Source organism: Oncorhynchus mykiss, chromosome 18, assembly GCF_013265735.2.
Source record: "Oncorhynchus mykiss isolate Arlee chromosome 18, USDA_OmykA_1.1, whole genome shotgun sequence".
NCBI lineage: Eukaryota > Metazoa > Chordata > Actinopteri > Salmoniformes > Salmonidae > Oncorhynchus > Oncorhynchus mykiss.
Window position 1 is genome coordinate 37,065,792 of NC_048582.1, and position 24,642 is coordinate 37,090,433.

General features: G+C 42.9%; 1 protein-coding gene across 4 annotated transcripts; it reads right to left on the reverse strand.

Moving 5' to 3' along the window:
* Positions 1–11,235: 11,235 nt before the first annotated feature.
* prdm1b (PR domain containing 1b, with ZNF domain) lies at positions 11,236–24,311 on the reverse strand. Of its 4 annotated transcripts, XM_021571829.2 has the most exons (7): positions 24,125–24,310; positions 23,153–23,450; positions 19,994–20,113; positions 18,019–18,262; positions 15,300–16,213; positions 15,074–15,202; positions 11,236–13,166 (listed from the first exon to the last, which is right to left on the reverse strand). In XM_021571829.2, the coding sequence occupies exons 2-7, from the start codon at positions 23,318–23,320 to the stop codon at positions 12,597–12,599; spliced, it is 2,145 nt and encodes a 714-aa protein (XP_021427504.2). In that variant the 5' UTR covers positions 23,321–23,450; positions 24,125–24,310; the 3' UTR covers positions 11,236–12,596. The 4 variants fall into 4 exon arrangements, with proteins under 4 accessions (XP_021427504.2, XP_036808548.1, XP_036808547.1 ...); XM_036952653.1 differs by lacking the exon at positions 23,153–23,450 and having other exon boundaries at positions 19,948–20,113; positions 24,125–24,311; XM_036952652.1 differs by lacking the exon at positions 23,153–23,450.
* Between the last annotated feature and the right edge of the window lie 331 nt (positions 24,312–24,642).

The following is a 24,642-nucleotide window of genomic DNA, read 5'->3' on the forward strand; positions in this document are numbered from 1 at the left end:
CTACCTATATCGTCAGAGATGGTGTGTAATGGAAAGACAAACAGCCAAGGACAGTGACGAATGGACCAGGGTTGAACACCAAGATAAAATTTCTCTGTGTTTAATTTTTGATCCAAGTCCATAGTGTCCCCCCCCCCCCATCTTTTAAAAAAAGTTATATTTGTGGTCTTTTTTCATGCCTTATTGGCTAGAGAAGAGACAGTGGGAAAGATGGGAACCCATGCTGCAGCAATATATGTGGTTGAGTTTAGACTGCTACACTACCCTAGACCATCAATCAATCAATCAAATGTATTTATAAAGCCCTTTTTTTTACATCAGCCGATGTCACAAAGTGCTGTACAGAAACCCAGCCTAAAACCCCAAACAGCAAGCAATACAGATGTAGAAGCACGGTGGCTAGGAAAAACTCCCTCGGAAGGCCAGAACCTAGGAAGAAACCTAGAGAGGAACCAGGCTCTGAGGGGTGGCCTTTCCTCTTCTGGCTGTGCCAGGTGGAGATTATAACAGTACATGGCCAAGATGTTCAAACGTTCATAGATGACCAGCAGGGTCAAATAATAATAATCACAGTGGTAGTAGAGGGTGCAGCAGGTCAGCACCTTAGGAGTTCATCTAATTTGGCTTTTCATAGCTTTTTCAGTCTTAATACATCTTTTCAATTGAAGGACAGATTGTGAAATAATGTAAGGTTATGTTTCTGTGCAGGTAGCCAAAATCCATATGTACCATCAATTGGTGTTTGTGAAGGTACATTGTACCTGTAATAAATCATTTGAATCGGTCCAGGACCTGTTCTGATATTTATTGTCAGTTAGGCTTAGGTAGAAGTAGGGGAAACAGATCTTGAATCAGCTGTTACGTAAAAGTAATAAACTCAAATAGTAATCCCTATTAGACTGAGAGTTTGTGGGACCAGTCTTGTGACCTCTTGGAACATCCAGGAAAATACGTTTTTAAAGGTCGTCCAACTCGGAATTGTAAGTCGGGAACTCGGGCCTCTTTCTAGCGCTACAACCTGAAGACCACTGACGTCATCTTGATTTGACCTTGTTTTTTTCCCGAGTTCCCAGTTGTCTTGAAAGAACCATCGATCCAGAGATTTGATGACAAAGACTTTGATGACAAAGTTGGATGACAAAATTTGCCCACGAAGGACCGCCGCGCCACCTTCCTTTTCAAGTGAACACAGCACAACAAGGTGAGTCCAAAGATGTCTTTCATGCTGGTGCATAAATGATGTAATATGCCAGGGGGATGTGTATACTGTAGCTTAGAAAGTAATACTAAGTGTATGTTTTGTATGAGGCCCATGTGCCTCACCCTAATAATTTGGCATATTTTCCCCTCTTAATTCTGCCTACTGTTCTGACTGCACATGTAGCCATTTTGTCATTTGTTTATATTAGGATCCCCATTAGCTAACTCCGTAACGCTAGCTAATCTTCCTGGGGTCCAACACCAATTAACAAGAAATTACAAACAACCACAAATCAAGACTTCACAAACATTCAACTAGTAGATAATACAGACAATTAAAATACCTATTTCTCTTTCTACTTGATGAAATTCTAACATGCATTGCCCCTCCTTCATGATACAATATTCTATAAGGGTATATGACATGGAGCCATCACTTGGAATCATAGCATTCCTCAAATTTGTCCACTTTGTCTGTAAAATATTAATTAAAGTAGTTTGCGATGTCATATGGTTTTGAAATAAATATACCCTCTGGATTCAACAAAAGAGGTGGACATGTTCGAATTCCTACCCATAATAGTGTTCAACGTTCTCCACAGTTTTTTCCCATCAACCTTTACTTCATCAATGTTGTGCTGATAGAATCCCTCCTTCTTTCCTTCAGCTTGGTCACAAGATTTCTTCATTTACAATAACTTTGCTTATCAAAGTGTGCCAGATTTATCTGCTACTTTTTTGCCATTGTAATGTTGAATCATTCAAATTCTCAGCTCATCATCTCACCTCAAAGTGCATTTTCTTAAAGGGGCCTGCTTATCAGCTATACTCATAAACAAACTTAGTGACATTTCAGGATCATCCTTACTACACACTTCTAACCATTGCACATTCTTAATCTCATCCACAAATGAGTCCTGATTGAACCCTCTGTAGGACCTTCGATAGATTACCTTAGCCTTTGGTATTTTACGTTTCCTAATGAGTGCAACCAAGTTATGATCACAATAGTGAACCTAGTGCCACTGATACAGCTTTAGAACAATGTTCAGCCATGTTAGTAAAAATTGGATCGATACAAGTTGATGATGTGATACCGGACCTATTAGTGAACGTTCTGGTTGGTAATGTCACAACTTGGGTCAGGTTACATACATTGGCAACATAAATATGTTTCTTTCTCATTGGACAGTTGGTGTAAAAAAAAAAATCTATATTCATATCTCCCCAAAAATAAATTTCCCAATTTTCATCAGACACCTTATCCAACATTTTGCAAATTATATCAAAATATTTCACATCAGCATTTAGTGGCCTATAGCAGCAACCAACTAGTATAGGTTTCAAATGTGGTCAATGCACCTGTACCCATAGTGTCTCTAATCCATTCAACATTAAGTCCATACGTTGTATTGCTGGAATATGACTCTGGATGTAAACTGCAACTCCACCCCCATATCTATTTCTGTCCCTCCTGAACAAATTGTATCCAGAGACCTCAGCATCCTCAAAAGGAGAGTCCAAGTGAGTCTCTGATATTGCCAATACATGAATATTGTTTGACTGCACTAGACAGCATATTTCATTAATGTTGTTCCTTAAACTGCATATATTCAAGTGAGCAATTAACAAACCTTTCTTTGGTCTGGTAAATGGGGGGGGAGGGGACTGGAATGACTTGTTTCTGTCGCTCCTCCGAACTCCTTGAGAGGGAGGGTGAACAATCAGTTTGTCATACCTCAAATATGCTACATGTCACCTTGTTCCCTTGCAGCCTTCATAGCTGGTATTAGTTCCTTCCTTCTTTGACGGACTGCATCTGAGAAATCCTCATTGATGAAGATGAAGGACCCTTTAAGGCATTTGCCTTTTTCAAGGACTGCAAGCTTATCCTTGAACCGGAGGAATTTCACTACCATTGGCCTGGTTCTGGTTCCATTGGCATCACCATTGGCAGCACCTGTGACCCCTGGTTTCCCAGACCGGTGAACACGTTCCAGCTCAACCTGTTGATCCAATTGTAGCTCCTCAGAAAACAGCTTTCGAACTTTGTCCTCTGATTCAGCCCATGTCTCACTTTGGCTCTCCTGGATACCATCTATTACAAGATTATTTCTCCTCGATTGTCCATCCGGGTAATCAGCTTTCCCAGACATGTTCTGGAGGCCCTCCCTGACGGTGGTGATTTCATTCTGCCTTCCCAGACATGTTCTGGAGGCCCTCCCTGACGGTGGTGATTTCATTCTGCCTTCCCAGACATGTTCTGGAGGCCCTCCCTGACGGTGGTGATTTCATTCTGCCTTCCCAGACATGTTCTGGAGGCCCTCCCTGACGGTGGTGATTTCATTCTGCCTTCATTCTTGTCTTTTTTCGGAGGCATGACAGTACTAATAGTAGGATGAGCCTGCTATTCACTCCGTGAAATGAGAAACTATGGAAATCGGTAGTCCTAAAACTGAGACAAATAGAAGTGCTGCCCTAGCTACAAGGGCTAACTGCTTAGCGTTTCTGGCAATAGTAGACCAGGTTGCCTAGCTTGATAGGCTAGCTTCTTTGCCAACGTAGTACCACCTTGTTTGAGCACGGATCCCGGGACATATATCAGTGGCCCCAGCGTTAACGCTAACTGCGTCCCAGGATCCAGATATGAATAGGAAAACTATTGTAAACTTTTATTATCTAACTAGGTAGTTAGGTTTTAAACTGTTTAAGAGAAATGTAATCATTGAATATTGTAAGAGCTTTCAATGTCTGCTTATATGCCCTCTTTATTTATCCTATGGTTCTGACTTGATGTACAGGGAGAATTCTGTAAGAATGGCCCATGTTCTGAATTCTGTCGCTGTAATTTCTAAAAGTGCTGAACAAGTAGTTATATTGACTACGTCCGTATTAGCTCGCTCATCAATGTCTTAATCTAAATTACGGATTGCCTCTCATCCGCTCGCCGTCCCCTTATGCCATAGTTTGTACATCTCAATTGTCAGTTGAAACGACAGTTGTTTAAGCAAGTCAGCCGTATCAGATATGTTTTTTTAAAAGGCAGTAAATGAGGCTGAATGAACTCTTTTGCTGCCAAACAAGGCTCCGCTGATAGCCAGGTGTAGCAGTGATAAGGCGTTGGGACTGCTTTTGGGACTCTGCTATTAGGACAGCTTTATGTGGGCACCGTTTGTCACCATTATAGTGCAATTCATGTTTTGTTTAGTGTTGTGTAGTGGCTTTGCTGGCATGAGTCACACATTTTTAGTGGGGTTTGCCCCGCCAAGATTTACATGCTAAAATCGCCACTGATTACCCGTGCTTGCTCTCAAAGGCCAAGGCAAACAGGACAGGCTCATCAGCAGTGGTGGAAAAAGTACTCAATTGTCATACTTGAGTAAAAGTAAAGATATCTTAATAGAAAATGACTCAACTCAATGACCAAGTAAAATACTCCTTGAGTAAAAGTCTAAAAGTATTTGGTTTTAAATGTACTTAACTATCAAAAGTAAAAGTATAAACCATTTCAAATTCCGTATATTAAGCAAACCAGACTGAACCATTTTTGATTTTTTTTATTGACAGATAGCCAGGGGCAAACTCCAACACTCAGACATAATTAACAAATGAAGCATTTGTGTTTAGTGAGTCTGCCAGATCAGAGGTGTTAGGGATGACCAGGGAAATTATCTTGACTGAATTGGACCATTTTCCTGTCAAAATGTAATGAGTACTTTTGGGTGTCAGGGAAAATGTATGGAGTAAAAATTATATTATTTTCTTTAGGAATGTACAGTAGGGAAGTAAAAGTAAAAATTGGTAAAAAATATAAATCGTAAAGTACAGATACCCCCAAAAAACTACTGAAGGGGTATTTACAATTATTTTTACTTAAGTACTTTACACCACTGCTTATCAGTGTAGTGTATTACCTGTGCTTGCTCTCAGAGGCCAAGGCAAACAGGACAGGCTCATCAGGGAAATTTGATGACATCATGTGGCGCCTCAAACTACAAAATAAAGCCCTCCTTATAAGAAGCCAGTTGTTAACTCAATTCCAATATATGGCAGGACTGTGGTGTCAACCTAATGACTATTATTCTATGAATCAATCAAAGTAGGAAACATATAAGGTGCCATGGATTTCCCTTTATCTAAAAAAGGAAGTCTGTTGGCATAGAGCTCACACACGCACACACACACACACACACACGACCCGGGCTAGGATATAGAGGTCTATGGCTGATTTTATTAGTGTGCCTTTCCTTTTAACATCTCTAATGAAATGGTCTTTTGAGGTGAGGAGTGATGTCGTTGATGCCACACCCTGGCATTTACAGGAGACGATCTCGATCAGGGTTGTCAGAGAAGGGTAAGTGTTCACACACCCACACACATTTATGAACACACACACACACTTCTACGGAACACATCCAGAAGAGTTTCTTCTGAGGAAAAGTAAAGAACTAGTTGTACTTTTACTTTCTCAGCACGCAGAGTTATGAGTGACGGGTTATGGTGCCGGAGTAATGTTGTTGACATTTTTTTTTTTCAACCGCTTTGGTGCTATTTTCACAAGAATGTGGTGAATTTTCAAAACTCTTAGTACAAAACTCCAAACTGGTAGCACTTATAACGCAGAAAGTAATTTTTCACCACAGACCCATTGATTCAAATTGTACATTTATTGTGAAATAGCTTGAGAACATTGATCTAATCCAACAGCAAAAAATGCAATAAACATGTTTAAAAAATGCCCTATGAATGTAATATTATACAGTACATTACACTTTTATCACATTAGGCAATACACTTGCACTAGCAATCAAACTTAACCCATCAAAACTTTCTAGCCCATGTGTGATCAATGGTGTGACCATTGAAGACATCTTTCACAATCATTGATAAAGAAATATATTGTTCAGATATAACTACAACATAGGTGTACTGTAATCAAATGAAAGTCATGTGGGTAACACGTCTAACACACAAACACATCTAACATCCAACACATCTAACATCTCACACACCAAGACATCTAACATCCAACACATCTAATATCTAACAAACCAAGACATCTAACATCCAACACATCTAACATCTAACACATCAGTGGCTTGTGAAAGTATTCACCCCCCTTTGACATTTTTCCTGTTTTGTTGCCTTACAACCTGGAATTAAAATAGATTTTTTGGGGGGGTTGTATCATTTGATTTACACAACATGCCTACCACTTTGAAGATGCAAAATATGTTTTATTGTGAAACAAACAAGAAATAAGACCAAAAAACAGAAAACTTGAGCGTGCATAACTATTCACCCCCCCCCCCCCCCCCCCCCAAGCTTTGTAGAGCCACCTTTTGCAGCAATCACAGCTGCAAGTCTCTTGGGGTATGTCTCCATAAGCTTGGCACATCTAGCCACTGGGATTTTTGCCCATTCTTCAAGGCAAAACTGCTCCAGCTCCTTCAAGTTGGATGGGTTCCGCTGGTGTACAGCAATTTTTAAGTCATACCACAGATTCTTAATTGGATTGAGGTCTGGGCTTTGACTAGACCATTCCAAGACATTTAAATGTTTCCCCTTAAAACACTCAAGTGCTGTTTTAGCAGTATGCGTAAGGTCATTGTCCTGCTGGAAGTTGAACCTCCGTCCCAGTCTCAATTCTCTGTAAGACTGAAACAGGTTTCCCTCAAGAATTTCCCTGTATTAAGCACCAACCATCATTCCTTCAGTTCTGACCAGTTTCCCAGTCCCTGCCGATGATGTTCTCTGTGTGATGAGAGGTGTTGGGTTTTCACCAGACATAGCATTTTCTTTGATGGCCAAATAGTTCAATTCCAGTCTCATCTGACCAGAGTATCTTCTTCCATATGTTTGGGGAGTCTCCCACATGCCTTTTGGCGAACACCAAACGGGTAAGTTTATTTTTTTCTTTAAGCAATGGCATTTTTCTGCCCACTCTTCAGTAAAGCCCAGCTCTGTGGATTGTACGGCTTAAAGGGGTCCTATGGACAGATACTCCAATCTCCACTGTGGAGCTTTGCAGCTCCTTCAGGGTTATCTTTGGTCTCTTTGCCTCTCTGATTAATGCCCTCCTTGCCTGGTCCATGAGTTTTGGTGGGAGGCCCTCTCTTGGCAGGTTTGTTGTGGTGCCATATTCTTTCAATTTTTTAATATTGGATTTAATGGCGCTCCGTGGGATGTTCAAAGTTTCAGATTTTTTTTTATAACCCAACCCTGATTTGTACTTCTCTAGAACTTTGTCCCTGACCTGTTTGGAGAGCTTCTTGGTCTTCATGGTGCCGCTTGCTTGGTGATGCCCTTGCTTAGTGGTGTTGCAGACTCTGGGGCCTTTCAGAACAGGTGTATATATACTGAGATCATGTGACATATCATGTGACACTTGGATCCCACAAAGGTAGACTTTATATAACTAATTATGTGACTTCTGAAGGTAATTGATTGCACCAGATCTTATTTAGGGGCTTCATATGCACACGACACTTTTCCATATTTGTTTTTGTTGAATTTTTTGAAACAAGTTATTTTTTCAATTTCACTTCACCAATTTGGACTATTTTGTGTATGTCCATTACATGAAATCCAAATAAAAATCAAATTAAATTACAGTTTGTAATGCAACAAAATAAGAAAAAAGCCAAGGGGGGTGAATACTTTTGCAAGCCACTGTAACACACCAACACATCCAACACACCAGCACATCTAACATCGAACACACCAACACATCTAACACACCAACACACCAACACATTTAACATCTAAGACATCTAACATCCAACACATCTAACATCTAACATACCAACACATCTAACACACCAACACATCTAACACACCAACACAACTAACATACCAACACATCTAACACACCAACACATCTAAAGCACTAACACATCTAACACACCAACACATCTAACATCCAACACATCCAACACATCCAACACATCTAACACATCTAACACATCCAACACATCTAACACATCTAACACATCTAACACACCAACACATCTACCGCACCAACACATCTAACATCCAACACATCTAACACACCAATACATATAACATCCAACACATCTAACATCCAACACATCTAACACACCAATACATATAACATCCAACACATCTAACATCCAACACATCTAACGGACCAACACATCTAACGCACCAACACATCTAACATCCAACACATCTAACACATCTAACACACCAACACATCTAACACACCAACACATCTAACACACCAACACATATAACATCCAACACATCTAACACACCAACACATCTAACGCACCAACACATCTAACGCACCAACACATCTAACGCACCAACACATTTAACGCACCAACACATTTAACGCACCAACACATCTAACATCCAACACATCCAACATCCAACACATCCAACACACCAACACATCTAACACACCAACACATCTAACACACCAACACATCTAACACACCAACACATCTAACACACCAACACATCTAACGCACCAGCACATCTAACGCACCAACACATCTAACGCACCAACACATCTAACGCACCAGCACATCTAACGGACCAACACATCTAACACACCAACACATCTAACACACCAACACATCTAACACACCAACACATCTAACACACCAACACATATAACATCCAACACATCTAACACACCAACACATCTAACATCCAACACATCTAACATCCAACACATTTAACGCACCAACACATTTAACGCACCAACACATCTAACATCCAACATCCAACACATCTAACACACCAACACATCTCTGATGTCATATCAGATTGTTTTCATAATCACATAATCACATTACAGTATATCATACTTTATATGTTTCTACTTTACAAACATATATTTTCATTCTGTAGTTCTTAAAATCTGTAGGAGACAAACCAGTAGCACATCCTGTCAAATCTATAAATTTAACTAAGAGCAGTCAGAATAATATCTTTTAACAGATTAGAAGAAGAAGAATTTGAGCATTTATTTGTGAGAGGCAATTACTTTATATGAATATGTATTGCAATGTGAAACATTTATTTTTTTAGATGAAACTGGTTAATTTTGTACTTAGTCAATTGAAATGTGCTTACAATGTTGAAACAACTGCCTTTTTCATGATCTCTTTTGTACTAAGAGTTGTGAAAATGTACCACATTCTTGTGAAAAGTGCACCAAAGCGATTGAAAAACAAACTGTAACTAGCGATTTCCAATTCACCAGTATATACCATCACCAGTAGATTCCATCTGGTCATAAAACCAAATGAACTCTTGAATGAATCTGGTTTAATGGCCTGTTGAATCCCACTCCAATACGGAGTCAACAGAAAGACATCCATGGGGTGTCAAAGTAACTGTTTGGTTTCTTGCTAGACTAACAATGAATATGATTAACTCAGAATAACAGGTTTCTTGCCGCACACCTCATGCCAGTCTTTTCTCTTTCACTCCCTTTACTCTGTCATAGTTGTTCTGTTCAGTGAAGAAGGTCCTGGTGGTATAGGCCCCAGCTACCGACAGGAACTAAGGTGCAGGGTGTTGAAGAAATTAAAGAGTAAACAGGAACTCAACTCGTCGTGTTTGGAGGACAAAGAATGCTGAGTTGCATCCAAAGAACACCATACCTACTGTGAAGCATGGGGGTGGAAACATCATGCTTTGGGGCTGTTTTTCTGCAAAGGGACCAGGACGACTGATCCGTGTAAAGGAAAGAATGAATGGGGCCATGTATCGTGAGATTTTGAGTGAAAACCTCCTTCCATCAGCAAGGGCATTGAAGATGAAACGTGGCTGCGTCTTTCAGCATGACAATGATCCCAAACACACCGCCCGGGCAACAAAGGAGTGGCTTCGTAAGAAGCATTTCAAGGTCATGGAGTGGCCTAGCCAGTCTCCAGATCTCAACCCCATAGAAAATCTTTGGAAGGAGTTGAAAGTCCGTGTTGCCCAGCAACAGCCCCAAAACATCACTGCTCTAGAGGAGATCTGCATGGAGGAATGGGCCAAAATACCAGCAACAGTGTGTGAAAACCTTGTGGAGACAGAAAGCGTTTGACCTCTGTCATTGCCAACAAAGGGTATTTAACAAAGTATTGAGATAAACTTTTGTTATTGACTACTTATTTTCCATCATAATTTGCAAATAAATTCATAAAAAATCCTAGAATGTGATTTTCTGGATTTTTTTTTCTCATTTTGTCTGTCATAGTTGAAGTGTACCTATGATGAAAATTACAGGCCTCTCATCTTTTTAAGTGGGAGAACTTGCACAATTAATGTCTGACTAAATACTTTTTTGCCCCACTGTATGTATGTGTGTGTGGGGGGGGCACCACCAGAGAAAGAATGGGAGGGAGGGAAAAAATAAAGAGATTTTACTGTAATAGTAGTGGCTCAGCTTACTGTAACTATGGTGTAGTTTTGTTGACTGAAAGTGTGGTTTAATGTCGGGAGGTTCATCATCACATTGTGTTTCACCTTCATCAGGTGTGCCAGTATTCAGTCAGTCATCAACACACGTAAATCTAAAAATGTATTTGCAGCAGCGTGGTATTTGATCAACATTTCAAATTACGTTCTGGTATGATGTATTCATAGAAATCCTATTGAATTCAAATATGATTAGATATTGTATGCGTATGTTAAAAGGTGATAACAACAGCTTGTCAGATTTTCAAAAGAGCTGAATATCCCAAAAGGGGACATCTTCTCAGAAGACATAATCCACATTCAATGTTACAATCATTATTAGTACATTAGTATCGTCTGATGGTAAGTGTTGCTGATTCGAGATAAACATCAGTGTGTACTCTCAGTTCCTCTATTGTAGAAGAAAGTGAACTCAAAGAAGAGTATTGAGTGAGAGGTTGTGTGGGACTTTCTAGAGTTGGGTTATGAGTAAGAGAGGGCGGGAGTATGTGGGGGATTTGTGAGGGGGTGTCTGTGTGTGCGTTCATGTAAGCATGGATATACAATTATGGAATTTATGAAGAGAGAAAAGAGAATCCAAAACACATCCAATTTTGAGAAACAATATGTTTAATGTGAGACATTTACTATGAAAGTATCATCAAAATGCTGTACAAAAACTACAAATATGTATATATAAAAAAAATCTATTCACGACTCACTCAGAGTAGTAACAATGTTAAAACTATTCCACCATTTTTGTTTTAGGATAAGAAACCTTGGTGCACATGGATCTACTTCCGGGCTTTTTCCAGTGCTACTTGTGTCGATAGTTTTGGTAAAATAACAAGAGATTAGAGCCATTCACCTGAGCATATATACAGTAATACTAGGAGCAGACTGAGTTAAGGGGTATGTGCAATACAGACTACAGTACATTTGGTTCTGGCTCACATCTACCACCAGTATAGAGGACGAATGAAATAAAGCTTTATCGACAGTCGGTAGATAACAACTGAGAAAGAGCTAGAAACACAATGCTATATCAGTATATATTCAGGAACACAATGAAAAAAAAACAGCACTGTTAAAAATGTCTTACAAATATAAATGCAATATAAATGTTTTAACATACAAAAATACAAAGAAAAAAATGGATAAAACAAAAGTTTTTTCTTTTTTTTTTTGCAAGTTTCTTTGCAGAAGTATGCACCTCCAATACATCGCTAGATGACTCACAGGAAGTCCTTAGAAGCTATTTGCATCGAACCGGAACGTTATAACATTCTGACTACATTTAGTTTGCTTTTTTTCCTCCATTTTGCTACATTACATTAGAATACACTATTTAAGTAAACAAAAATTGTTATGCTACATAAGCCCCGTTTATCCTCATATTTTCTTTGATTCTTGTTGTTTTTTGGCAAATACATTCACATAGTTTCAAGCTCCCTGGTCTGCCCTTTGAGCAAAAATAAATAAATACACACAAAGACTTGTTCACTAATAAAACATGAAATATCCCAGTAATAGTTCCTGGCAATGGTCCAGTGGTTTTCCAAGGAATAAGCCTCCTTGGAAGTATCAAGACATGTAACATTACGCAAACAATTAAAATAATCACTCAACTGAACAAATATAGCTGACAGCACTCAGCACTCAGAAAAAAAGGAGGGTACAGCAAACTCTTTCACACATCCCATGTAAATTACACCTGTAAACCTGAGTGAAAACAGTTGCGAGCACATCACTGCTAATAAGAAGACACCATGTCTTTGGAATGATCTTTGTTTTGGTGCTGCTCTCTCATTGGCTTTTAATAGTCTCACTTCCCCTTGGGGAAATACTTTTTTTTTGGCGACAACTTTATCGATTGTTCTCTGGCTTAGCAACATTAAATTGCCTTCGTTCAGGAGGTAGACCCTAAAAATGTCTCTCTTATTCCCTCCCCACAAGGGTCCGTCCACTTTGCCCTACTGCCCTTGCATCTTCACCATTGGCCGGTTGTAGAAGCGTACCACGCTAGCCCTCTCCTGATAGGCTGAAGTAGGGCTTTGAGATGAGGTGGTGGGAGGAGCTGGGGTGTTAATGGCCGCCGTGAGGGCCTTGAGCAGCAGGGTGGCTTCACTCTGGTCCTCCTTGCCGTCTCGCCCTTCCAAGCTCCGGGCCACCCAGCGCTCCACTGCAGCTTCCACCTGGGCCGGCCCTGCCCCTTCAGGCAGCGTGTCGGCCTCGGGACTGGTGTCAAAGCGCTCAACCAGATCACAGATGTGGGCGTGGGCATGGGGTTTAGCGTGGGCCTGGGAAGCAGGACAGCAGCTGCGCTGGTGGATGCGCAGCGAGAAGCGGTGGAAGAAGGCGTGGGCGCAGAGCGGGCAGTGGTAGGGGCGGTCGCGGGCGCTATGCAGGCGTCGGTGCAGCTTCAGGTGAATGTACTGGGTGAACTTTGTGCTACACAGCTTGCACTCGTAGGGCTTCTCACCTGAGTGGAGCCGCAGGTGGGTCTTGAGGTTGCTGGTGCTGCTGAAGCGCTTGTCACACACCTATATGAATAGGAACAGATAGATAGGAGAGTTCAGGATAGGATGATGCTGTGATAGTAATATCATTAGAACAACTGGGTGAGACCAGGCTCCTGGTTTCTATATTATCAGACAGGGCCTTCCATGGTTGTGTGCCAGCAGGGTATGACCCTAGACTGGTTATTTTTTTAGTGGGAGAACCCTACTAGGAAAATAAACATAGGACTGACACCTTGATCACACCCACATAAACTCAGCAAAAAAAGAAACGTCCCTTTTTCAGGACCCCTGTCTTTCAAAGATAATGCGTAAAAATCTAAATAACTTTGCAGATCTTCAATTTAAAGGGTTTAAACACTGCTTCCCATGCTTGTTCAATGAACCATAAACAATTAATGAGCATCCATCTGTGGAACGGTCGTTAAGACACTAACAGCTTACAGAGGCCTTTCTATTGACTCTGAAAAACACCAAAAGAAAGATGCCCAGGATCCCTGCTCATCTGCGTGAACATGCCTTAGGCATGCTGCAAAGAGGCATGAGGACTACAGATGTGGCCAGGGCAATAAATTGCAATGTCCGTACTGTGAGATGCCTAAGACAGTGCTACAAGGAGACGGGACTGACAGCTGATTGTCCTCGCATTAGCAGACCACGTGTAACAACACCTGCACAGGATCGGTACATCCGAACATCACTCCTGCGGGACAGGTACAGGATGGCAACAACAACTGCCAGAGTTACACCAGGAACGCACAATCCCTCCATCAGTGCTCAGACTGTCCGCAATAGGCTGAGAGAGGCTGGACTGAGGGCTTGTAGGCCTGTTGTAAGGCAGGCATCACCAGCAACAACGTCGCCTATGGGCACAAACCCACCGTCGCTGGACCAGACAGGACTGGCAAAAAGTGCTCTTCACTGACGAGTCGCGGTTTTGTCTCAGCAGGGGTGATGGTCGGATTCGCATTTATTGTCGAAGGAATCAGTGTTACACCGAGGCCTGTACTCTGGATTGATTTGAAGTTGGAGGGTCCGTCATGGTCTGGGGCGGTGTGTCACTGCATCATGGGACTGAGCTTGTTGTCATTGCTGGCAATATCAGTGCTGTGCGTTACATCCTCCTCCCTCATGTGGTACCCTTCCTGCAGGCTCATTCTGACATGACCCTCCAGCATGACAATGCCACCAGCCATACTGCTCGTTCTGTACGTGATTTCCTGCAAGACATGAATGTCAGTGTTCTGCCATGGGCAGCGAAGAGCCCGGATCTCAATCCCATTGAGCACGTCTGGGACCTGTTGGATCGGAGGGTGAGGGCTAAGGCCATTCCCCCCAGAAATGTCTGGGAACTTGCAGGTGCCTTGGTGGAAGAGTGGGGTAACATCTCACAGCAAGAACTGGCAAATCTGGTGCAGTCCATGAGGAGGAGATGCACTGCATTATTTAGTGCAGCTGGTGGCCACACCAGATACTGACTGTTACTTTTGATTTTGACCACCCCTTTGTTCAGGGACACATTATTCCATATCTGTTAGTCACATGTCTGTGGAACTTGTTCAGTTTATGTCTCAGTTGTTGAATCTTGTTATGTTCATACAAATATTTACACATGTTAAATTTGCTTAAAATAAACGCAGTTGACAGTGAGATGACGTTTCTTTTTTTGCTGAGTTTAGTTACAATATAGTGTTCAACAAAAGCCTAGGGATTCCTTATATCACAGGGGCAAGGCAGGGGTTTGTGTGTGTGTGTGTGTGTGTGTGTGTGTGTGTGTGTGTGTGTGTGTGTGTGTGTGTGTGTGTGCGTGCGTGCGTGTGTTTTGTCTTGTGTGTGTGTGTGTGATTGTGTCTTTTGTGTGTGATTGTGTCATTTGTGTGTGTCCTAGAGCTCAAGTAGACTGGAGAAAGCGGATCAAAACACAGACATACCGTGCACTCGTGTGGTTTCTCTCCTGTGTGGACCAGGTGGTGCTTCTGCAGGTGGGCTAGCTGGGTGAAGCTCTTCTGACAGAGGTGACACTGGAAGGGCCTCTCTCCACTGTGAACTCTCAGATGCACCTAAAAGAAAAATGCCTAGATTAGATAGGAACCCACAAGGATAGACAATAATAGATTTGGCCACCCAAAAACCACCTATGTCTTCTGAAATCCTCACCTTGAGGTTGGACAGTTGTCCGAAAGTCTTGAGGCAGACGTTGCACTCGTACTTGATCTTGCCGTCCTGTTTCTTCAGGGGGTAGGGTTGGGATTTGTACCGAGGGGCAGCGGGTGGCGAGGGGCTGCTCTTTGGCATGGCCAGGCTGAGGTTCATGGCCTCCTCACAGCCAGAGGGTGACTGCAGGGGCATCTGGCGCTCTTGCTTGGGCAGGGGGGAGAGCTCTGGGGTGGCTGGGGCTCCATGAGGAGGTGACATATTTGGGGTCCTCTCTTTCAGCCCTCCCTGAATAGCTCCGGGGTAGGGCAGAGGCACTGGGAGCAGACCAGGCTGGTAAGTCATGGAGGGGTATGGAAGTCCATCGCTACCCAGGTAGCTACTGTGCTGCAGGGGGCCTCTGGAGGGGAGCATCCCAGGGAAAGGTGGGGAGTACTGGGGGAGGAGGTGGGGGTAGTGGGGCCTGCTGTATGTGGGGAGAAGCTGATGGGTGGATTGAAGGGGTCTGGAGGGGTAGTAGAGGGGGTAGGAGGACACTAGGCCCTCTCTGTGGCTGTAGAGCCCGTGGAGGTGGAGGGGGAGGTCACGGTGTGGGGAGGGGGCAATAGGGTGGTGCTCAGGGAAACCGTAGTTGTGAGATGCCAGGTTGGGCTCTCTCTGGTCGGGTTGAGGAGAGGGTATGGCTCCCTGGTGGTCCTGGGTTACCTCCTCCTTCTCCATCTTCTGGCTGAAATCCATGATTTGGTCGTCTGGCGTGTCGGGTGGAGTGTCTCTCTCCAGCACCTCTACGTCGATTCTCTCCTCTCCTTCATCTTCTCTCTCGTCCTTCATATCGTCCTTCTTTTTCAGGAGCCGGGTCGGCTGAGGTAGGTGTTGTTTGGTGAACTCAGATTCTCTGACATCTCCGCATATGTGTTCTATGGATGAAAAGAAGACACTAGGTCAGACGTAGTGTCAATCTATTCAACCCACACAATAAAACAACTTCAATCCTTCCTTCAATAGGCGAGTACTGATTGACAAACTCAAAAGTTCACAGTCTTAATGAGGTAAGAAGTGACTAATGACACACCGCACTCGCACACTCACATCCTCCCTGGCACTCCCTCTTATGGTAAATGAAGATGATGTTTTCAGTTTTTAGATGACACTTCAAAGATAGTATTTTTTCATTTTGAGAAACGTGTGTGTGTTTAATGTGTGGGTGTATGTGGGTATGTGTCATGTAGGCTTGATAGTAAAACCAAGAGCTTTCATTTTTGGGACGTTTCTGTCGCAAGGTGTGAATTACCCTACAAGTGTGTTTTTCTCCGAACAGCAGGAAGAAAGACATTTGGAAATGCAGCTTCAGACTACTGACATTTAATTGGAAACCTTGCGGTAAAAAACAGGAATTGCCTGTGCGCATGGAACGCGAGGTACACACCGTAGGCACAGGGCAAAGAAAAAATGTTGTTTACTGGCTTGTGGTCATAGAAAAACGGTTGCTGATTTATGTGAGTAGCTGTGTACCTTAACTGACACATGACGTATTGTTTAACAGGAATTGCCTTACAACCTGGATTAAAGTTAAAGTCAAACCACTGTAGGCTACAGTAGTGAATTAAACCATGCATTCGAGTGACAATACAGAGCTTAGGCATGAAGTTTCCATTTTCACCTGTTCAGTGCCAACCTGTTCAGTGAAAAAAGAATCAGCCATTTATTAGGCCTAGAAATTGGCCATTGGATAGACAATTGAGGCTACTTTTATCCTATATTTCTATGTTTAATCTTAGAAGCCTAGCCTATTTGCTCTAGTCTTTATCAGGGGTTGCCAAGTGTGTGGAGTACATAGTAAAAAGGACTGTATAAATGCGGTTGTCATTGTAGCCTAGTCAACATTAGTCAACAGGTTGAATGACTGTGCAATGTAATTGTAGTGTAATAGGGTATGCCTCCTTGCAGAGTTTCTGGCAACAAAACTATTTATCATGTAATGCATGGACACCTTGCCATACCTGAAAATACAGCTGACTATGACTCATGGACTTTACCAGGCATTGTTGAGAAGACTTTCCTACTTCCTTTGAGATTTCCCCTGTGTTGCGTCAAAAAGAGTGAGTGTGTGTGGGTGGGTGAGGTGTCTTCTACATTAAGTCAGGTGAGGTCGTCTATTGTGTTTTGACAGTAAATGACCCAACCATGACAATAACAATGCCACCCGCTCCAGAAAGTAAATTATACAGGAAACAGTTTGCGTCACACTCAGTCCCATTGTCTACCATCTGATAAACTCTTGAGATCTTTTCAATATGAGAAAGATACTTCATGTTTGCTTTGAAGACGACAATCATGAAAGTCTGATCAGACCCCCCCAAAAAATGTGCTCACTTTTGTGTCATTTTATCAAGCAGACAGATTTTAATCCCATTTGTATCTGCTCTAGGTATGAAAAGAAAACAGTCTCAGTGTACGTCACACCTGACTGTCTTTTACTACATTGTCCTCTCTCCCGCTGACAGATTGTCATTGAGTTCAAGTGCCACAACAAAGGAGAGTGCTGCATTGTAGTCACAGAAAAAAAGAGAGAATTAGAGAGTAGATGGAAGGAGCAATTCAATGAGAGCACAGAGAGAAAGATGAGTGGAGAAAAGAGTAGAGGGTGGGGAATAAAGAAGGGGAGGACTCGAGGAGAGTGAACAGGTGAGAGGAAGGCAAAATAATCAAAGACGGCACTCACTTTGTTTGAGCTCGTCTCCCGGTTGGCTGCACAGTCTCCCGGCAAACTCTTGGCTGTACCACACCAGCAGCTCCTGATTGGCCTCCACGGGCCGGATGGTGTAGAAGTAGACGTCTCGTCCGTTCTGACACGCCACCAGGTTCTGTTCGGACAGCGAGCGCGCCGGGTTGACGTAGCGCATCCAGTTGCTGCTCCGCACGTCATAGCCGTCGATGAAGTGGTGTAGCCGCCCCCTGTTATAGATCTGAGAGGGAAAAGAGAGGAGAGGGATGATAATACAATATAATAATAATACAATCAAGTAATAGAATAGAACACACACACTCACACACACACACACACACACACACACACTCACAAGCACAATTGTATTTAAACGCAGTGTAACATCAGACAACACCACATTAGATAAGTTAGTACACAACTTTGTAACTGACTGATTTCTACTTTGTTGCATTCACTCATGACTGAAACAGTCATTGTAGTTGCGGAGTCGCTAAGCTGACAGCTATTGACACCAGTTATCAAAGTATATATATATATATATATATATATATATATATATATATATATATATGAGAGAGAAAGAATAGTTCACCTCTGCCATGGGCAGAATAGACTCCTATATCCTCTTCCAATGAGCTGGTTATTGTTCCACTTGTGTTGTGTCCTGAGTGTGTCTTCCTGAGCTACTGTCACTGTCTGGTGTGAAATCAGCGCTGTCACTGCTTTTATCAGCTGCTACATTATACTGACAGAGAGGGGGGGTGGGGCAAAGGGCTTTTTTTCTCTCTCACTCTGGTTGGGGGTTTCTCTCAATATGCTCAGACCTGAATGGCTGCTTCCCACCAGGAGATACATCACAATACTGTCAACCCTCCACGTCAGAATACTTTCAACCCTCCATATTTCCATTACATTTCAACTTCTCAGTAATGTATTAAATATTGGGAGCACTGTAATTGTTTTTACTGGTACCTCCTGAGGAAATGTACAGTGGCTGTCTTGGCAGACACTCAAACACACACATACTGTACTGTAGATAGTGGCATGTGCTCACAGGCACACAGACACACGTCACGCACGTCTACACCTGCCCGGCGAGAGAGTGTTGACATACTCTCAAGGCAAGTCCGACTTTCAGTATTGCAGTAGTAGGACGGGACGGGTCTGGCTTACCGGAGGAAATGCCAGAAGAAAGGTGAAAACGTAGGACAAGAAAGCCTTAATGGGGAAACGACACAGAGAAAACTCCTGAATGACATAAGTCACTGCCGTGAGACAGAGGGGACGAGGGCGTGTGGGAATGAGAAGAAAGTGTGTGTGAGAGAGATAGAACGGGATACTAACAATCACTTCCTGTATGTCAAACTTGTTGAAAGGGACTTGAGCTCTGGGAAAGCAGTTAGTGTTACTGTGAAGGACGCTAGACTTGCGTATGTGAAAAGATCCACAACTTCCTCAAAAATCTGTTCAAAAGCCCTGAATACCTTCTGGGCTTCTGTGCAATGCATTTTGGTTTCCTTTTAGATGGGAACTGACTGACTTGGTGTGAAACTGTTTAACCACTTTTGCTTCTTCTTCTAAGAATAATTGGAGAAGAAAACTAGGACCAAATTCTAGTCAAACCTCTTTGCCCGTCTCTTTCGAGAAACAGTTCCCATCGATTGTTGTTCGATAAGGCATTGAGATTTCCCCCCTAGAAACCACAGTGTCATTTTATTCACGTGGTTTCATGGCTGTATTTACAGCATGTCTTGATATACAACTCCAGCTGACTGAGAGCAAGTTACAACTACTTTTTGTTAATCCTGTTTCCTTTGAGTATGCCAACTCTTGTTTGTTGCTGCCAGAATCCTGTTAGGATAAGATAGGAAGAACTATGAACTTTAATGAGGAGGCCAATTGAACCATGATTAATATACAAACCGTGTGTGTGTGTGTGTGAACTTGAACGGTTATTCTGCCTGCTCACCCTCCAGAAGTATTTCCTGTTGGCCTGTTTGGGGACGTTGTCTTTGTTGTAGATGTCACCTTGCAGGGGCCCGAAGCGAGTTCCTTGGGGAATGTACTCTTTGCTGAAAACGCCTGTCACCTAGAACACAAGACAATACATCATCAATCACTAATCCATGCTACTAATTATGCTGGCGAGGTAGAGTACAACAGTGAGAATGACCTTCACCAGTCTCTCTGTAGTGCCTGGACTTTTTCGGTACATGTTCAATGTCTACACTCTGAGTCAGAGTTTACCAGACGAAAGTTACACCCATGAAGTAACGAAAAAAATATGCATCCACAGTTATCTTGAGAGCTGGGACAAGGAAACAGGGAAATAGCTATCGTAGAACTCTCTGCCCTGAGCCCTGACGGCCAGGAATAGCAGCCTGACTCACACTTCAATAGGAATTATTTAGGATGTACTGGAAGTTTGAATAAGGCACAAGTCGTCTCCAAATCAAGTATGAGGACACCCAAGCTTGGCATGGGAGCATCTGTGGGACGCACACATAGCGTGGGGGTCTTACGGGGTTTTGTCTTGAATCCCCCTTTTCCAAGAAGGAGCTACAGGGCAACCCGTCCCTCGAAATTGAATTTAAAATGAGGAAATGTACTTTTTTTTGTTGCCATAAGTTACTTCCTTGTGCTCCAAAGTCTACCTACTTGGCCATTACATGTAAACACAATGAGAGAAGCAATAATACTTCTCAGATCATCTTTCAGTTACAAAACTTCCAGTTACAATGAATGGATATGTGATAAGTGGGTACAAAAGGGGCAGACAAGGAGAAGAGAGTGAAGGAAGGAGGGGGGATGAAGGGAGGGAGGGGAAGGAGAAGATCTGTTGCGTCCTGGCCAGGGGGTGACGGAGGGTGAGACGAGAGCGGGTGTGACAGGGATGTTGTGCGGCGGCCCCGGTGTAGCGGGACTAATGAATGAGTTGCAACATGGCTGCTGGTTAATGACCGCTCAGCCAGGTTAATAAGAAGACCAGGAAGAAGGGGGGGGGGGGGGGGGGGGGGTGACGCTCGCTTCTTGACTGGACCACGCCACCACTCTCCCTCCCACTTTCCCCTTAGCTGTCCCTGCTCAGAATAGGTCCTCTCACAGCCAGGAAATGCGGCCCGTGACGATGCCTGCCCTGCACTCCAAACGAAAGTTAATCGTTGGAGCTTAACCTACTTACACCCCCCCCCCCCCCCCCACACACACACACACTGCTCAACTCTTGGCACACCCCACGCCCCATCTGCCACGTGTACCCTCGCACCCCCAGCACGCTTCAGGGTTACGAAGGAATGGTACAACCAATCCAAATCAGCTTACTTTATATTCTCCTGAAATAACTACATCATAACTAAAAAAAGGAACCCCCCCCCCAAAAAAAACAGTATCATGAAAATTAACTTGAATTTCTCTTGCTCAATAATAACTTTGTGAACAACCTCAGAGTGTCCCAGTCAATCACCATGACTAAACAATAACTGGTAACAAACAATGTCTGGCAAGGACTATTAAGTACATGTCCCTATAGGTAGTGCATAGGTTTTTATTTTTATTTCAATTGTTATGTGTCCGTTTCCTGCTGACTCACACAACCTCTGGCATTGTGACATTTGCTGGGAAACACACACACACACACACACACACACACACACACACACACACACACACACACACACACACACACACACACATAAGCATGAAAACGCTGCAGGTCATATGGATTGCCAAAGCAATTTCCAACTAATCAGGGGAGAAATCACCATGATGCAGTTATAGAAAGGGGAGCTACTCTGAGAAAAAAGACAACCTTACCAAAAGACAAGCTGTGACATTGAAAGACACTCACATAAAAAAGTTGTGCTTGGAAGTGCAAGTACTGCATCTGTCTTTCTTGCAATGACGCAGTAGAGTTGAGGGTCACTTTGCCTCTGGTGAAACAGGAACAGACTTCTCACAACCCCTTGGTGTGAAAGGGAAGTCTTGCACTGTGCAACATGCTGCATCTGGCTTGGCTGATGTCTGTGTTTGTGAGGGTGGAAGGCGACTAACAAAGTCATATAAAGCCTCAACATGAGTTTATAACCACAGTTTTCACACCTCGCAGGCCCAAGCAGAAAAAGCAGCAGAGAGGATGAAAAGACTGAGACAAAGAGGAACGAAGAGTATGCCTACTCAACCACAGGAAAAGTGAAGAATGACCAAGTGAGAAGTGTGCTAGAGAGAACGGTGGCCTTTGTTTTTCAAGAAGAAAGAGGTGGCTTTTCGACCACAATTTCAAGGTCACTTTTCATTACAGCAAATATTGCCGAAAACGTCTAGTATGGTGTCCACTTTAGGATACCCTCAGTTTCAAACTTCATGCTCTGGCAGATACCTTCTCAGGTGAGTCATAGGGTTATAAAGCAAGCCAGTAAGCGGATTTCCTGACACACATAGCCTTGGGATTTTGTGTGTGTGTGTGTGTGTGTGTGTGTGTGTGTGTGTGTGTGTGTGTGTGTGTGTGTGTGTGTGTGTGTGTGTGTGTGTGTGTGTGTGTGTGTGTGTGTGTGTGTGTGTGTGTGTGTGTGTGTGTGTGTGTGTGTGTGTGTGTGTGTGTGTGTGTGTGTGTGTGTGTGTGTGTGTGTGTGTGTGTGTGTGTGTGTGTGTGTGTGTGTGTGTGTGTGTGTGTGTGTGTGTGTGTGTGTGTGTGTGTGTGTGTGTGTGTGTGTGTGTGTGTGTGTGTACCCAGAGACATGACTGTCACACTGACCTAGAGACATGATAACAGCAAAAGAGGTTTAGGCCTTTTACCCGAGCTCCCACGAGTTGGCCATTGTGACAAGCTAAACGGACCAGACATAGGAATGGAATGGAGCAACTTTTTCTTGCACCTAACACAATCCTTGCCTTCTGGCTGTCCCAGATGAATTTAGACTTAATGAATTCACTCAGACTGATAGAGTATGCAAGACATTCATTATTCTCTACAAACTACACAAGCATATAGACAGACCAACCAGAAATGATTGTGTATCACAGAATATGTCAATGCACAGACATGTCACTCGTACTGTATTCCCATCAGACTTTCTAAATCTGGCACATAGAAATGCTACTGACTGGGGTTTGTATTACGTCAAGTTCCTACCTCATTCTCTGTGTTGTACTCAAAAGTGAGGTTGCGGGGTATGGACATCATGGCTTTAGGCAGGCCAATGCTGGGGTCTGACATCTGGTCAGGGACAATGTAGGTGCAGTTGAGGGCAAAGTCGTCCTCTTGCCACTCACTCATAACTGGGGCTGTCTCCAGCTTCATCTTGATACTCTTTGTTGTTGATTCGCTCTCCCTCACTGGACTTGGTTTGGTAAGGTGTTACCTTGGTGATAATTTGGTTCACTTTAAGGGCCGGACCCTTTCTTTAGGTATGTTGGTTAAAACTAGAGTTCTGAAAGAGGGAGAGAGGGAGAGAGGGAGAGAGGGGTGTTATGCTGCTTTACCCTTGCATGAATTCACTGGTGGCATCCATTTGCCTTGCGTGTTGTTGTCACTAGTAGTTGTCTCTTGATAAGCACTTGTGTTTTGAATTGACTGAAACTGTCTTAATACCACTGCATGATGAGGTGTGGACAATGTTTGCAGTTGTCAATATAATCAATGGAGCAGAAATGGATGACAAAATTATAAGCAATATAATTCATCCAAAACAACCCCAAGTTCTCGTTCAATACCGGAACTGTGAATCAAGTCAATGTGTCATTTCACCAAAAAATCTATCCAGATTTTCCATTCAACCCAGCAAAAATATTTAACATATTCCAAGCCAAAATGTTATTCTGAATGTCGCCACGGATCATCAAATCCAAATCCAAATCCCAGTCCATCAAGTAAGTGTAAATGAGTCCTCTCCATTTCTCAACCACTGTTGTTGACCATGAGCTATTATCCCAATCCAAACTCAATTAGACCCAAGGGGTCAAGTCTATTCAGTGCTGTTCATTCACTCAGCATTGATTCAAATAGAACATTTCACAATTTACTTTACTTGATACATTGCATCAACAACTTCCTTCTAAAACAGTGGATGTCATACGTGTTGAAAATAGGAAGCAGTTGACTTACTGTTAGTAATTTAGTTGTGGGATCATCATCTCTTTGCTTGGGTCATCACTTCCTCTCTTTTACTTCTCTTCCACTATTTCCCGTGTCACTCTCTCTTTGTTTTTTTTGTTTTTTTTTACAGGGAATTCCTCCCTGTAACATCCTTTGGGTATCCGTGCTGTGCCCACTTTGCCTCTGCCACCAAAACTCCCGAGACACCGTTGGGCCAGGATTTTTTACCCCATCCTCTCATCCAATGAGAAGCTGCCGTTGGCCATGTGACTGAGAAGATTAGTTTGGACGTGCGCCAACTGGCTTTGGACAATGGCATGAATGTACACTTTTGACCGCAAGTGACCATGCACACACGCGTACACATGCGCACACCCAAATGAACACCCTCAGCCCATGGAAGACATCTGAATGAATGAATGAATACAAGAAGAGCAGATGGCTGGCTTGTGGCCACTGAAAAACACACAGATAGACTTTTGCTTGGTTTGGCCCTTAACGAGCAATCTGGTCTGGTGGTACAACCT